The sequence below is a fragment of the Coregonus clupeaformis genome, chromosome 19 (assembly GCF_020615455.1).
Source record: "Coregonus clupeaformis isolate EN_2021a chromosome 19, ASM2061545v1, whole genome shotgun sequence".
Classification (NCBI taxonomy): Eukaryota; Metazoa; Chordata; class Actinopteri; order Salmoniformes; family Salmonidae; genus Coregonus; species Coregonus clupeaformis.
In genome coordinates, this window is record NC_059210.1 from 34878261 (window position 1) to 34894842 (window position 16582).

Consider the following 16582-nt stretch of genomic DNA (forward strand, 5'->3'; position numbering starts at 1 on the left):
CCAGGACTTATGACTCACTGCTCCAGGAATGACAGTGGTTCACTCTGCCATGATAAAGGCCGTGACAATCACAGTCACTCAGAATAGAACGAACAACCATGAGAAAACATAACGAAGCCAACATCAAAAAGTTTGGCCAAAACTGAACCGAAACTTGACTAGTCAATTAGTAGGCTATGTTAAATAACTAGGAGAAAACATGAACCCAATTTCAAAATGTTAACAAAAAGGTGTTCTCCAATCTCCACCCAAAACTTGCCTAGTTGATAGTAATACTAAAAGCTAGTACCCTTGACCCCTTCAATAAAATTGGCCGAGCTGGCTGGTCCACTGGTCAGTGGACGGACATTCCACCATTTTAAGACAAAGAAAACAGATTCTTGCCAGCAACAAATGAATCACAGCAGCAGCAGATGCGCCTCGTGCCTGGCAACAGCTCAGTCCCACCCCTTGTACCCCACGATATAGCCAATGGCACTGTAGAATTACCTTGAGTGACTGGTGTATTGACCAATGGAATGGCAGAATGTGGGCACCCCACAGTGGAGTGTATGTGAGAGTGGAGTGTGTGTATGTGCGTGTGTGTAGTGTGTGAGAGCGCAGTGCACAGTGTGTTTAGGTAAGGACTTAGCCAGTGAAAACTGCAGGCTGAGGGTCTTAGTATCTGTGGGAGTTTCTATAAACCCAGGACGAGGTCAGCAGGGCCAGGATCTACTCAAACACTGAACCCTGCGACCTGCCCAGGGAAATACAATCCTGTAGGTGGCCCAGAAGGTGCCAGTGTGTGTAAGTAACAGTATTTATAGTCTTTCTGTACCATATGTGTCAGATGGGTTTATGTGTATGGTCTATTTGTGTGTGTGGTCTGTGTGTGTGTGTGGTCTATGTGTGTGTGTGCGCGCAAAAGGCAAATCTGGACAACAGAAGTAACAAGTAATGGTAGACCTACCAATTAGTTAGTGATTTTACTGATATCTATTTTGTTTCTGAATTAAGTGATTCAAGCTTGTAATTCCGTTACCAAACTGGTAGCAGAACTAGCAAAAAACTAAGGAATTACTGCAACTGAAGTGGCTACAATGGGAAATCATAGTAGTCACAAACCAAAGTTGGGTCACCTGCTACTGTCCTCCCTTCCACTGGCATACTGTTATGTTCAGCTCATAACTGTTTTCTTTCTCTTTCTGTCGTCAAGTGGCCAAAGCAAGAGTGTTAAAACAGTCAGTCTGGACAACCCCTCCCTCCCTTTTCTCCAGGTAACGCCACCTCTCCCAGCTCTTACTGACACCTACCCATGAGCCCCCTCACTTTCCATCGACTGGAACCAGCATCCTCACCCACTGAGCAACGACCGACAGCGGACGTACATGGGTGTTGAAAAGTAGTTGACATTTGGTCAGCGCACCCTGGCCTCGATGTTAACGTCTACAGATGGATCGGACTGGACCAAATCTGAACCAATCATAGACGTATGTTTCACAAGTTTGGATAGCACAGTACCGTATAGTGAGTAGAGCACAGTACCGTGAGTTGAGCACAGTACAATACAATAGAGCACAGCAGGGAAGAGTTCAGTTCAGTACAATAAAGAAAAGTATAGCTTATTTACTGCCATTCTACACATTTTGTCATAGGGTGCAGAGAAGTTTGCAGTTTTAACCCAAATTGTCTTGCAATTTTTTACATTTTGTCTAATGTGTAATTCATGTGATATTTTAGTGACTCAAACATTACTACAACATATATTGGCTAAAAAACATAAGCTGACATTGGTTAGTTGATTTGGACATTTCTGACAAGTTATAAATAGCTCTCTAAGGTATGCAATGACAAGAGGAAAACTGATGATGCACTACCCAATTTCGAAATTGCAACTTGTGCATTCTACTATTACAACTTTCAAGAGTTAGTTGAAAGCCGGACTGAGTTCCTGCGCGCCGCATAGTTTGGTAAGCACTGCTCTGAACTACACTCTACTGGACTGTACTCTACCCTACTCTGCTGTGCTGCACTGTGATGTCCAAACTTGTGAAACATGAGAATGACATTCATATCCATAATTATGCATTTCAATGTAGTACAGATCAGGGGCCCATGATGTACATTTACATTTTAGTCATTTAGCAGACGCTCTTATCCAGAGCGACTTACAGTTAGTGAGTGCATACATTTTTCATACTGGCCCCCCGTGGGAAACGAACCCACAACCCTGGCGTTGCAAGCGCCATGCTCTACCAACTGAGCTACAGGGGGACTAATGTAATTCCGTTCTTGTAATTCCGTTACCGGGTGTAACTCCACTTCACTTACTGTAGTCCAATAACCAAACTCAAGGTGCCATGTCATAGCTGACACCCTTTCTGCAGACATCTTTGAATCTTAATTCAGAGCAGAAAATGTGCATAAAAAGCTGAGGGAGAACGTACCGTAATTTTGTTACCAAATTTTGCATCTGCACAGGTCTTCCACTAAAATTGAAAATAGTTAAAATGAGTCATTGTGCATAGAGTTGTATGGTTTGTTAAGCTTTTAAATCAAATGGTTTTTGTTTGGCATACATTTGAGAGTGAGAAAACTGACTCAAAGCGTAATTTCGTTACTGTGAAATTGCCCTTAGCAAACACAGCAAAGTAGCAAGTCATTGGGAGTGTACCTTTAAACTGACTGACAGGTCAACCTTGTTCGCTGAACTTGCTTGGCACACTACCTCAAAGATGTTCACTCATCCCTTTCACAACACACTGTGTTGGCTGCTAAACAAGGGCCTTAAGGCTAACTGCAAATTGTCCTTTGCTATAAACACATTTTGAACTCAAGATACATTCATTAGTTTGTCTATACAGATGTATAGTTTCTAAAACATAGCATTTTACACAGAGTAAACATTCCTACTTTCGCTTCTCTCTCTATCCCTTTCCCTTCACCTCTTCCTATATGTATTTATTTCAGAGGCCATCTAGGAGGGCCAGTAGATCTCTTATTTTCCCTCTGCCTTGGTCTACTCTCTACTCTCCATCATGCCCTGCATTCCAGCCGGGGAGGGCTACGTGAACCGACCTGTCATCCCTTCCTTCATCCCACCCCAGCCTGGCTAAACAAAGGAAAGACTGAACAGAGAGAAAGAACATAGAGAGAGAACAGAGCCGGGGTGAGAGGAGCATAGACAGAAGGAGAAACGGGGGGGGGTGAGAACAGGATATAACTTCTAAGAACAAGGGTACATTGCAAAAGTTGTCTGTAATTTGTGTTTGTTTACTTTGGATGGTGCACATGCCCAGGGCGCACGCTTCATATCAACATTCAACGACTGACATTTACGGAAATTACACAATTGCTTGGTTACAACCACATTTATAACCCCATTTATAACAAAGATTGTGAAATGTCAAAACATTCTTGCTAGCAAGTTTTCTAGGATTGGAGCTGGTTCTAAGAAGTGGCACCCGGGCACCTAAGGATGTTTGAGAGTGGTAAAGGAAGGGGAAGCCATCTTGTATGTGAATAGTTGTTGTGACTGACGAAGGAGAGAGAGGGCGATGCCAAGATGGAGCCGGACTAGATGAAAACTACCAGACCTCCGTCTGTCTGTTTCCATCTCCATAGCTACAGTTCCAGTTTGGATGAACTAGATCATATCAGGTGGAACGGGATGGGAAGGGAGGGTGAAGGGTTAGAGGACGGGAAGTAGCAGGAGGAGAAGAGGAAGAGGAGAGGAGCGAAGGGGAAGATAAAAGGACAGGGGTGAGCGAGGGTGAAAAGAGGCGAAAGAAGAGATGGGCAGTGGATGAGGGGAAGCGAAAGGAGAGTGAGGAGGAGTGTTAATAAAAAAAGGGGGTGAGGGAGGAGAAGGAGTTGATTGAAAGAGAAGAGTAAGAGGTTGTCACAGCATGCCCTGGCTCAGTGTTCTGTCCTGTCCTCCCTACATTCCACAGACAGGGGAGAGGAGAGGCCTCACTGTGCTGCCTCAGCCTCACTCAGCCAAAACATCCAGCTCGCAACGCACTTCCTGGCCATCACCATGGCAACCATCTGTGTCTCTCTCACTCTCCATTTCCTCCCTGGGTTCTCCTTCACCCGATCGCTTTGCCTTCTCTTTTCACCCTCCATTTGACTTCTTCTAACCTCTTTCTCTCCATCAGCAAACCCATCTTCTTCACCCTCTCCCTCCCCACTCCGAGCGGAGGAGACAGGCCGTATTTCAAGTAAGAGGTTGGAATTAGAGCTGGGACGATACAAGTATCGTGATACTCGTTAGTATCATCGCTAGGAAACAAAACAATGCGGATTCAACTTCTTTAGGAAAACAGCCCTAACGTTGGAAACAAACATTTTGTTATCCAGTCACATTTCCCCCCAAGCTATAGCGCACAATATTTTACATATAGCAGGACTTTAAAGGACCAAATAGTTTTGTGATTTCATTTTTGCCATGGAAAAAATATTGTGATACTGGTATCATCACAGCCCTAGTTGGAATGAGAGCAGCATTGCAGGGTCAGGGGTAGTGGCCCCCAGGACACTGGTCTGAGGTCAGATGGTCAATTATGAGATGGTCAAGAAGGTTAAGGTTAGGATGGAATCTGCTAATCCTAGAGCTGTGCTTATGGGAGTAGACTTCTGTAATGAGAGCCAAAACAAACACAGGTTCACGGCCTGTATATCTGACATAGGCCAGAGCCTTTGGTTAACTGCCTAAGGTCAGTTAGGAGATGTTCAGTTCCTGATAATTGTTGAGGTTACTTACAAATGGGGGTCAGCTTGGCTGATCCTGGATCTGCTCTTAGGGATCACCGTTGGACTCATCCACCACCAGTGTGTAGCACCTCCGAGTGATACAACGACAGCCATTTTGAAAACAGAAAACTCCCCAAATACCTCCCGGAAAATACTGCGTTGACCTTGAGGGTGACAACAGGTAGTCAGTCGGTGCCAGGTATGTCTGCTGAATGTTCACTTGACAGACAGGTAGACTGTGATTCTTCATCTTTGCTGTGGGTGGTGACCATAGAGGTAGAAAGAGGGCTCTGAATGGCTAGAACGCGTTTTAGCATGGACATTGCCATTGAGGGCACAAAAAATGTATGCACGCATGACTGTAAGTCGCTTTGGATAAAAGCGTCTGCTAAACTGCATATTATTATATTATAGGGCTTCCATCATTTTAAAGTAGTCAGACATTATGCAGATACAAATATGAGCACTCTTTCTACCTCTATGGTGGTGACACTAAAGGTGAGCCATAGCCATCCATCAGAGACAGACATTTTCACATGACACCAAATGTCCCGGCCTGTGGCCAGCCAGTCAACTCTGGGGTGTATTCATTAGTCAGATTCCATTGCAAACGTTAGGTCGGTGGCAAAATGTTTTGAAACGGAAACCATTTAATCCAAACGAAAACGAGATTCTACTGGATAAATTCAGGTACGTCCCTCCCCGTTTCATTCCGTTTTGTTCCTACAGTAAACGGTAAACATTTTCCGTTGCAAAACATTTCCCAACGCTATCCGACTAAGGAATACACCCCAGGTGTACCTTGTCGCTGTGAATCACATTCCGGTTGTCTATGACTGGAGGAGGGAGTTTGTCTGCTACTGGGTGGCTGTGGCTAGTCTGTCGTCAAGTCATACTAACAGTACCTGGCTATTATCAGTGGAAGGATGGGGGATTATGGACATTCAGATCTGGCAACCCATGGTCAAGTCATACTAACAGTACCTGGCTATTATCAGTGGAAGGATGGGGGATTATGGACGTTCAGATCTGGCAACCCATGGTCAAGTCATACTAACAGTACCAGGATAATATCAGTGGAAGGACGACGGATAGAGGGGCAGATCTGGCAACCCAGTGTTATGACAGAGGGGAGAGAAAGCTATTGAAGAAAATCTACAAAACAATTGTTATTTCCCCTCTATAGTGTGTGTCACTCCTGGTGTTCTGTTTGAGGGAAAGGGATAGGTTCCCCAAGGCCACAATCTTCATTTCTCAGAAGTGCTTGTGAAAACAACAAGGAGAAGAATGTTATTTTCTCAGGAATAATATGATAGGCGCCAGTAACGACAACATGGGTAGGGCGGGGGTTGAGCCAGGACACACGTGTATACACTGACTCCCTAAAAACACGTCACACCCACTCGCGCCAACTGAACATTTCTAAATAAACAGTACAAAAACACTTTGAAACCAGATTATCATTTTAGCAGAAACAGAGCGTACCATTCTGAAACTCATCTTAAGATATTTAGTTTGGCAACCATGTGGGTGCAGACTTCATACACCAAGCATGAGAGCACTGTTGCACCATGAGTGTTCACTTCAGAGGTGAGGTTGTATACACAATAGCGCCACCTACAGGAAGATTAGCAGCCACTGCAGTTGATATTCACCACCTACAGGAAGATTAGCAGCCACTGCAGTTGATATTCACCACCTACAGGAAGATTAGCAGCCACTGCAGTTGATATTCACCACCTACAGGAAGATTAGCAGCCACTGCAGTTGATATTCACCACCTACAGGCAGATTAGCAGCCACTGCAGTTGATATTTCAGTACAACAACAATAGTCAGCATCATGTAGCCTAGATATAATTGGCTCTCAGGCCAAGGATCAGTTTCTTTCCCAAATCCTAACCTGAACAGAAAAAAAAGCAAGAAAAAAAAGACCTTAGATCAGAAACTAGGGGGTAACTTTCTCCTTTTCCTAGAGGGCGAGTAGGTGATAGCCCTCTCCAGTCAAAGGGAATAAGGCCTCGGTACAGTAGGTTGAAAAGCATGTTTTTTGTATCTATGCACAGACCCTGACAGAAGCTTACAGCTTTAGAGTTAGGCTATAATTTTTTCCATTCTCCATTTCCAGGTCTGTTCCTATAATGAGGGCGTGGATGCTGAAGGGTGTTTTATGATGTGTGTGACGCGTATGCGCGCACGTGCCTGGACTGTGTACATCTTTTCCTGAAACCTGAACCTAATCCTCCACTTTTACAGCTCTACGCTCCAGCATCCAGTCAAGGCTGTAAAAACTAACGAGTCAGTTTCCACTAGTATTGTGGTTCACAGAGTGAGATGCTGCTGGCTCCACGTCACTGTTACCATCTATAGAACAGTAGTATAAAAATAAACTCTGATCTAAAAAGAGAGAGGAAGCGAGACAGACTCCCTTTTAAAAGCAGCTTCAAGTACCTTGCTCCTGGAGCAGTTGAACTACTAGACAGAAGTGCATTAGGACAGACACCAGAGGTTAAATACAGACAGCATGTCCGAGGGAAAGGGAGATACCTAGTCAGTTGTACAGTTGTACACGTGACTGCGGTCAGTTGACTTCAGTGTTATTTGAACAACATTTGCCGGAGATAGTATCAGTCCTTTAAAACAGGGGGGGGTTTGGTACATTTAGATTTGATTAACTTGAAGATAGATCTTGACATTGAGTTTTTTGAAGTATGAGACATTTCTAATTTCTCACACTCTGTCCATTCTTCCTGTCATTTCTGTCAGAAACCCCCCATTCACTCCCCTACACATCCAGACAGGAATGAAGGGTATGTCCATCCTTGTGTGGATGTGTGTGGCTCTCGTAGGAACATAGTGTACATATTTGGCCATCTCTAGTGCGTGCGTGCGTGTACGCATGTGTGTCAGGGATTGGAACTGCCGTAGGTTTGCATGCAAATTCCCTCTAGTGGGAATCTGTAACTAAACGGCTTGGTTTAGAAGTTAATGAGCTGGAGCAGAGCAGCCATGCCCAGCCACAACAACCACCCTACACCATAGTTCTCTAAACCCTTTAACCCTACTCTCACTAGCTCTTACTCTATACTCCTTACTAACTTTGCCTTACTAACTTTGCCTGTGTCTTCCGCATTTAACCCAACCCCTCTGAATCAGAGAGATGCAGAGGGCTGCCTTAATCAACATCCACGTCTAAGTGGGTTAGCTGCCTTGCTCAGGGGCAGAATGACAGATTTTTCCCTTGTCAGCTCAGGGATTCGATCCAGCGAGATGACTGGTGTAACGTTAGCTTAGCAGCACACAGTTTGACCATCCTCACCCCCTCCCCCATCCTCATTATCACTCGTCTTATCCGCATTGGACGTGAATCATGATAGAGGGAGACTGTAGAGGCAGAGGGAGGCATGAAGGGAGAGATGGAGGGAGGGATGAAAAACAGAAGGGCTCTGTGAAGCAGTTAGGCTAAGGATGAGGGACATGGGGAGGGAAGGAGGGAGGAACGTGACGAAGGGAGGCGTGAAGGGAGAGAGAGGAGGCTTGTGTAAGAAATGGAGAGCGGGAGGGAGGGAGAGTTTGAGGGAAAGAGAGAAGGACTTTGTGCAAGGGAAGGAAGGAAAAGGGAGGATGAAATAGGAAGGAGAGAGGTGGGTAGGCGGTCCCACACCCCGCCCTGTCCCCACCAATATTTTCTCAGGAAGGCAAAGGGACAGAGGGAGACTGTGAAAGAGGGAGCGATGGGAGGGCGGATAGAGGGAAGCAGGACTGTGTAACGGAAAAGAAGGAGGGAGGGAGAAGGGATGGCGGGAGAGAGAGAGAGAGCGTGAGATGGTAGCTGGCGCCGCCCATGTTTGCTCAGGAAGTGTGCGTGAGTGTTGGGCAGGGGGACAGGCGGCCAGAGGGCTGCTGGCGGGAACAGGGTGGAATTTTGAGATTTTAGGGGCAAGGCCATTTAGCCCAGCATCGCTGCAGTTCTTGACACAAACCGGTGCACCTGGCACCTACTACCATACCCCGTTCAAAGGCACTTAAATCTTTTGTCTTGTCCATACACCCTCTGAATGGCACACATACACAATCCATGTCTCAATTGTCCCAAGGCTTAAAAATCCTTTAACCGGTCTCCTCCCCTTCATCTACACTGATTGAAGTGGATTTAACAAGTGACAATATATTTTTCACCTGGATTCACCTGGTGTCTATGTCATGGAAAGAGCAGGTGTCCTTAATGTTTTGTACACTCAGTGTACATAAATAATTATCCTACATGTCAAAGTGTAGGTGATAGCCTACGCGTATTGGCTACAGCCTCTCAAAAATCAATAATTAATATTAACGTCTAAAGGCTTGATTCTGTCAATATACTCAAGGCACTATTCATTCAGATAGGAGAGAAAGGCCAGTGCCTGTTGCGCACTGAAACCTATAACCTATCTTGCAATTTGAGCGGAGGCAGTCAACATTTTGAAACTAACCAAAAACGTAATTGTTTAATACCGGGATGTTTGTCATTTTATGAGTCATGTCTTACCTTGTTTCAAAGTACCCTAGCCAAATTCCGACCATAGGAATGTCGAGCGAAATATTTTACAACCACTTCCTCATTTGCCATTGAAACCAGTAGGCTATTTCTCTCGTTCTATTGGCTGTCGATGTTGCTGGGAAATTCGAGGCCTGGGCGATAACCGAGTGGTCTTTTCATGGAGCAGAAAACCTGGTAGGCAGAGACTAGAGAGAGAGCCCAGCCAGACAGACAGCCAGGTCAGAGCTACTCGGGGAAATGAGAAAAACGACAACCAATATCAGTTCTACATCCAGAGGAAAAGGACACAGGGCAAAGTTAGTAAGGAGTATAGAGTAAGAGCTAGTGAGAGTAGGGTTAAGGGGTTTAGAGAACGATGGTGTAGGGTGGATGTTGTGGCTGGGCATGGCTGCTCTGTTCCAGCTCATTAACTTCTAAACCAGGCCGTTTAGTTACAGATCCCCACTAGAGGGAATTTGCATGCAAACCTACGGCAGTTTCAATCCCTGACACACACGTACATACATACATACACACACACACACACTAGAGATGGCCAAATATGTACACTATGTTCCGTTCCTACGAGAGCCACACACAAGGATGGACATACCCCTCATTCCTGTCTGGATGTGTAGGGGGTTTCCTGACAGAAATAACAGGAAGAATGGATAGAATGTCTGAGAAATTAGAAACGTCTCATACTTCAAAAGAATCTGAATGTCAAGATCTATCTTCAAGTTAATCAAATCTAAAACGTACAAAACCCCCGTTTTAATGACTGATACAATCTCCGGCAAATGTTGTTCAAACCACACTGAAGTCAACTGACCGCAGTCACGTGTTGTGCCCAAAACATCTACATTTACTCCAAAAAGCCCCCCTTGTCCATTTCCAGGGATGTTGTGTAACCATTCGCATGGTTCATGTGACCAAAAACAATAACAGAGAGAGGAAGCGAGAGAGAAAGAAAGAGAGAAAGAAGGGAGAACAAAAAGAGAGACAGGAGGTTGAAAGGCCCACTTCCCTGGAGAGTCTATGCTCCAGACTATTTCCTGGCCCACAAGAGATATATAGACAAAACTCAATTTTAACACAGAGCTGGCATGCCTTCTCACTGGGTTTGTTTGTGTGGATAATGTAGCCTAACACCCAAGACACTGCTCTGTAGAGATGGGTGATTTTTTTTATTTGACGATATATTGTATAGTTTACAATAATCGCAATATTATTTGTGCGCCAATTTGCTGTACCTGCACCAAAACTCCAGTATTTTTCATTCATAGCTTGTTTTAGCTTTTTAAATAGGAAGCCAATTTGTTTTTGGCACTTTTATTTCCATGACTGATCCAAACTTGTTTTCTCATGGTTCTCGTCCCTCTGCAGCAGATTTATGGTGAGCAATATGTTTGGAACATCGACTCAAAATAAAAATCACAGCATCGAACTGCAATACATATAGAACCTTGAGAATCGCAATACATATCACGATACGTATTGTGATATCGTATCGTGAGGTCCCTGGCAATTCCCAGCCCTACTGCTCTCTTAGCCAAAGAACACCTCCGACACAATATAGGCTCTGGATCAATTGTTAAAGGGCATAAAGTGACATCTGTGACTACTTGACAATTGTGATGCTGAACATTACTGCCTGGAGAGAATTAACAGCTCTGCTGACTGTGCGTGTGTATGTACGCTCCTTCACGAGAGAGCAGAAAATTCAGTCTTACTCAAACAAACATCCTAGCCATTTGGACAGAACAGGCTGTCTTTCTGAGTTCACATATGTGTAAATACACAGAAAGAAACACACACCATCAGTTGGGAGACATGCGCTTGCTCATCTTCAAAACAACAACTGCTTGTTCAGACAGAAAAAAAAAAAAAGTCAGAGAAGAGAATGCAAGGCCAGCTGGAAAAATGGCCCTATAGGAACATCAAGGTCTGTCTGTGTGAAGGAGAGGTCATCCTTCAGACGCGACAAAATAATATGCCCACTAAGAGCAAATAACAACGTGTGTGGTGTGTGTGTGTGCGTGCTTGTGTGTGTGTATTCTCCTTTAGTAATGGGCTTCCTGCTGTGAGGGGTATAGATGGATAGGGAAACTGAGCTATAGTGACACCTCTTTAGTGATCAGAAAGAAAGGTTGAGATCTCCTAGGGCCCTATAAAATCTACGTTGTGGAGACGGAATCCAGACATAAAAATGGAATTCAACAATATTCAAAAATGTATTAAACTTAGTTGGAAATAAACAAAATGTATTGAACTTATTCGAAAATTCATCAATTTGCTCAAGTTATTCATAAGACATGAACAAAATGCATTAGTGATTCGTATTTTCCTGCAACTTTCTCATACTGCACCCTATTCCTACCTGGCAGAATGATTTAATTTGCATCAATCCAGTGGCCATTTGTTTTGCAAACTCTGCAATCAATTGAGCACTACAGAAACATGCTAACCAAACAACGGTCTCTGGCTGGTGCACACTTGATTGCTTTATCTTGGCCAGGTCGCAGTTGTAAATGAGAACTTGTTCTCAACTGGTTTACCTGGTTAAATAAAGGTGAAATAAAAAATAAAAAAAAATAAAAAGGGTAACTATACCCAAAAATCTAAATTTCGTAAATTTTTCCTAGACCTCAAAAGTGGTCTCCTGATGTGGTTTAAGCATTGTTGTGGACTTAAACGTTTGATTTTGAGAATGTCGTACCAGTGCTAATTAGGTTTCTGTCCGTTAGCCATGACTGATTATGACTATTCACTGTACTGTAGTACACGCCTGTCTGTCAGGGAATATCAAATCAAATTTTATTGGTCACATGCGCCGAATACAACAGGTGCAGACATTGCAGTGAAATTCACTAACCAGGTGAACAAACTTCTCAAGAATTACTGAAACGTAACTGATGGCTTGTGCTGCAAGAAACTACGTAACTAGGGTACAGAGTTTTTCCTCACCATGTAAACTGATCAGGAAAAGCTCAGGGCACTATTCACAACAGATTGCAACAGTGTTATTTATGGCCATGGAAAGGGAAGGGGATGGGAGTGTTTAGACAAAGAGAGGAGTATGTTATGATGGACTCCAGGACCAAGCCAAGCATTTTTTCATCCTCGAGGGCATTGTCAGGATGGCAGAGACCACAGAGACGCCCTCTCCATCTCACACTAGCACACATGGTACACCACACACTTCCCTCTGCCAGCCTGGAGACACACAAACACTCAAGCATATAGTCTAGGAAAACAGACAGTTGAACATTTAGGAGACACACACACCACACTAGCGCAACATGCTCTTTTTTCTCTTTCAATCTCCCACCCAGATAGATGGTGTCTGAATGAGCGAGGGAAGATGAGACAGAGGCTCCCATTCATGACTGAATGGGGAAATAAGAGAGGGCTAAAGGAGGAGTGAGTGAGATCAAATCAATAATTACCCACTGTGTGGTGAAAGGAGGAAGAAGTGGGGGTATCTGACGTCCATGCTCCCTCCATAGCAATAGGTACTGACCAATGGTAAGCTCTAGGTTCCAGTGTAGACCAGTCACATCAGCAATGTGTCTAGGGGCATGTTCCCCCCCCCCCCAATGCGAGGGAAGGGCCTGATAATATGATCGGATCCCTTTTATGAACCAATGAGATCAGCTGCTAGGCCTAGAACACCCAAGGGGGCAGGGGAACATCCATGACCTCATCCAGCTGCCCAGGTGTAAACAAGCCTGTGATTGGCTGGCTGGTCGGCAGCACCTGGCTGACTCCTGGGGAGGCAGGTGAGATGAGCTCCAACTTTAATGAGTGAGCTTATTTGGTTTCTATGGCATCTGCTTGGGAGTCTCATGGGATTGTAATAACTACAACTACATATGCAAAGTCCTGTTACCAGTGCACAGTGAAGGTGGGACACATGAGACTATGTGCAAGAGTCCCTTCCTCTGCCTCAAATTTTCCTCTCCTCTATTCTCCTTCCTTCCATCCTTGGTAGCTGTGCCATGTCAGATGGCTGATAATTGAAACAAATGACAAGGCACAGCTGACAAGTGCACTGCAGCACAGAGTCAATTACACAGCTATGCAGGCAGGGGTGTGTGCGTGTGTGAGAGAGAAAGGGAGACAGTGGTTATGTGGATAGAAAGAAAGCAGTCAAGAGAGTGAGGGTGGGGAAAAAAGAGAGAAAGTGAGCAAGCAAGAGAGAGACAGGAATCATGGGTGTAGAACATTGGGTATGTGAGGCATTTTAAGGACTTGCCTACCTACGTCCCCCCCCAGTCTCACCCCCGCCTGGTAAAAAAACTTCATAAAAAGGAAGTGAGGCGCCCAGGCACTTCCTCTCCCCTGGTCTTTGCCTTCTGTTCCCAGAGGCCCTTAGGAGGGGCACACAGCTACAGTTCCTGCCCTAACCCCTACCCGTAGGCACGTCTGTTGTTCTGAAAGGACTGGATAGGAGTTAGCAATTAGCAGCATTAATGCTGAAAGTTTCATCTAGCTAGCTAACATATTCATATCTGTATGTCCTAATCTCCTCCGTCTTATCCCACTGCAGGAGCCAGAGGAGACGTGAGGGATAGGCTCTTCTCACAGCCGCTGTGCAGGTGAGGGATGACATTGAATCATCCAGCAGCGTTAGCCAGCCACAAAAAGACCAAGTGCGTGTTTATGGAGGTGTGTGTGCGTTCATGCTGACGGTGCAATTCTAAATGCGGAGGTAAGGTTACAGCAAGGCCATCTCTTCTCTCCATCGCCTGAGCCAGCACCCAGGGAGGGCTGTGCAATTGGCTGTGCAGTGTTATGTAAGGCAAGCCACCCCCCTGTGCAGACTGCAGAGCTAAGGCTAGGTGAAAGTAGAGAAGGTCAGAGAGTCCATCAGTCTCCTTATCTGAATTGACCAGTAGGACTGGGCAGCACCAGTATGGTATTACACTGCTTGCATGTGCTTTATTGAACCTCAGAGGGGGACCAGAGAGTTTATGGTGATTCACATGGGGAGAATCGCAATTGCATTTCCTTGATTTTTTGCATCCACTCCAAGGTTTTTATAGTCCCCCAAAAAAATATTTTTTATTTGTAAACTGAAATAAAAATAAAAACCAATCCACGCCAACCAACTTCAAACTGACAGCCAGTTGCTGTCTGATGTGGTGCCTTCAACCTTGAGGCACACTTGCAGTCAACTACTGTTGCAACAGTTGGCACAGGTTCTCCTGAAGTTACTACGCAGAGTGCTTCGCATGCACACTGAATCCTCTGGTAGCCAACTTTGATCCAACCCCTGCAGCAGCTTGCCTGATGGACCCAAATGTGCCTCTGGCACTTCACTTAACAGAGATGGAGCCACTTATGAGGGAAGCAGAGTATTTTGTATTTCAGCAAATCAGAAAGTACAGCCGTGGAGTAGCAGGACCCCAGGAAGATGGCATTATGGATTAATCCAGCAAGCATCTCGACCACAGTGCTTCAGAAATATAGCTTCCTCACATCTAAGATTGTGTCTTAGGTCACTGTCCACCAAGAGGGTCAACCTGGCTGGGCATTAAGTAACACGTGAGCTGCGGAAATACCTGGAAGAGGTAAAGGGGGGAATGTTTACAGAGTCACCTCTCCAGTTCTGGCAGGCAAGGATAGCTGTTTATCCAAAGCTGTGCCCTGTGGCACTGGATCTGGTTTCTGCCCCTGCAGCCCAAGCGTTCATGGAGAGAATATTCTCTGTCTGTGGACAACCGTCATCAGGCTTGAGAAACCGAATGACCACCTCTGGAACGCAGAGTCTTCTTGAAGATGAACCAGAAAATCTTGTTTGGTTGATCACACACACAGACAGAGAGAAGCTGGCTAGCTGTGAACTGATAGATTTGTGAATTAGTGTTGTATTGCTTATGTTTTTATTAACCCTATTTGAAGGGGTTAGTCAGTGTTACATGTTTAATATTACATTTCATAACATATCAAATTTACCATGACTTCATTTGTCATTTTTCCCTCTGTCGGATAAAAAGTTGATTTCTTACATCTACTACTAAAGTAAAAAGTTGGATTGGTGTAAACACGGACAAGAGAGTTTCCTTCCACCATATTTCTTCCACCAGTCTAGGCACTTATCCTTTAAATCCAAGTCACATTAAGATTGATTTATAATTTAAACCTAACCAAACCTATGTTCTTGCAATGGAGTTGTATGGAGTCTTCTAGTGGTCAAAAGCCTGTGTTCGCATGGGCGGCACCATTGAGGACACTCACCATTTTGATTTAGTCAACTGGGCGGGACTTCAAACTTCATTGGCTGATCTCTCCTGATGACCCGGTTGGAGTCGTGACAGCCGGGTCATCAGGAGGGATGAATTTTACTTGTGAAGAAGAACATTTACTGTTTCAAGATGGAGATTGCCTCAATAGCGCTGCTCATGCTCTCACATACGCCATCATGACACAGATACAGAGACGTTATGTCTATCCAAGTCTATGGTCCCTACATTACCTTATGTATTACTTCCCGCAGTGGCAAAAAGTGACATCCCAAAAAAACAACCTATAGGCCTACAACTCATAAATGGCTCCTAGCCTCCCACTTTATATCCCTAGAACTAAAGTTAACTAAATAATATAAAAACTAAATAAAAACATTTCTATCAAACTGAAACTAAATAAAAACGAGTAAATCAAGTCTGAAAACTAACTGAAACTAAAGTGAATTGAAAATAAAAACCTAAAAACTAATAAATCACAAAACTATAATAACCATGGTTCCCTCTCCTCTGACCTTCTCGTCCAATGGGTTTTGAGAAGGAGGTGTGGAGAGGACATCAGGAAATGCAATTGAGATTCTCCCATAGAGGCCGCTCTGTAATCTTGGCTCAACTGGAAGTAAAAGGAGTAAACAGTTGACAATTGAAGCAGAGCCATAATCCAGGCCCTTCCTCCCCTCCCATATTCTGCTTTCCATTCCACCATTCCTTCTGCAACGGTTGAGGCACTAGACCATTTGTCCACATTCTGCGCCAAGGTCCCCAACCCACACCCCAGGCCCTTGGCCAGCCAGACAGGGTGCGTCTGTGCCTCATGGTCCACTGAAGCCTATATCCGGTGGTGCAGTCAGTCACCAGATGACTGTCCATTAGCAACTAGCCTATAGGAAAAGGATCATGCCATATTCAGCCTAATGGTGGATTTTTTCAACCAATTATGTAAGGGTAAGCAAAAAGAAAGTTTCCACTTGTGTCGAGGCTTGCCAAGCCAGGTCTAATTGAGCTCTTTTTGAGCGACAGACAACAGGGTTTGGGCCGGGAGATATGGAGGAGTGAGGTGGTTTAGGAGGTGAATACAGCCC

General features: G+C 44.7%; 1 protein-coding gene across 9 annotated transcripts in view; it reads right to left on the bottom strand.

Moving 5' to 3' along the window:
- LOC121532057 (MOB kinase activator 2) overlaps positions 1 to 16582 on the bottom strand; it is a 98245-nt gene that overhangs the window by 26375 nt on the left and 55288 nt on the right. For 3 of the 9 annotated variants that reach the window (XM_041837716.2, XM_041837715.2, XM_041837714.2), the window contains exon 2: positions 2427 to 2468. The exons of 3 other annotated variants lie outside the window; for them this stretch is intronic. In XM_041837716.2, the coding sequence (XP_041693650.2) occupies positions 2427 to 2468 (42 nt within the window). Of the gene's footprint in view, positions 1 to 2426; positions 2469 to 4744; positions 7281 to 16582 lie in introns of those variants that run through there. 3 more of the 9 variants (XM_041837710.2, XM_041837709.2, XM_041837713.2) reach the window with 3 other exon arrangements.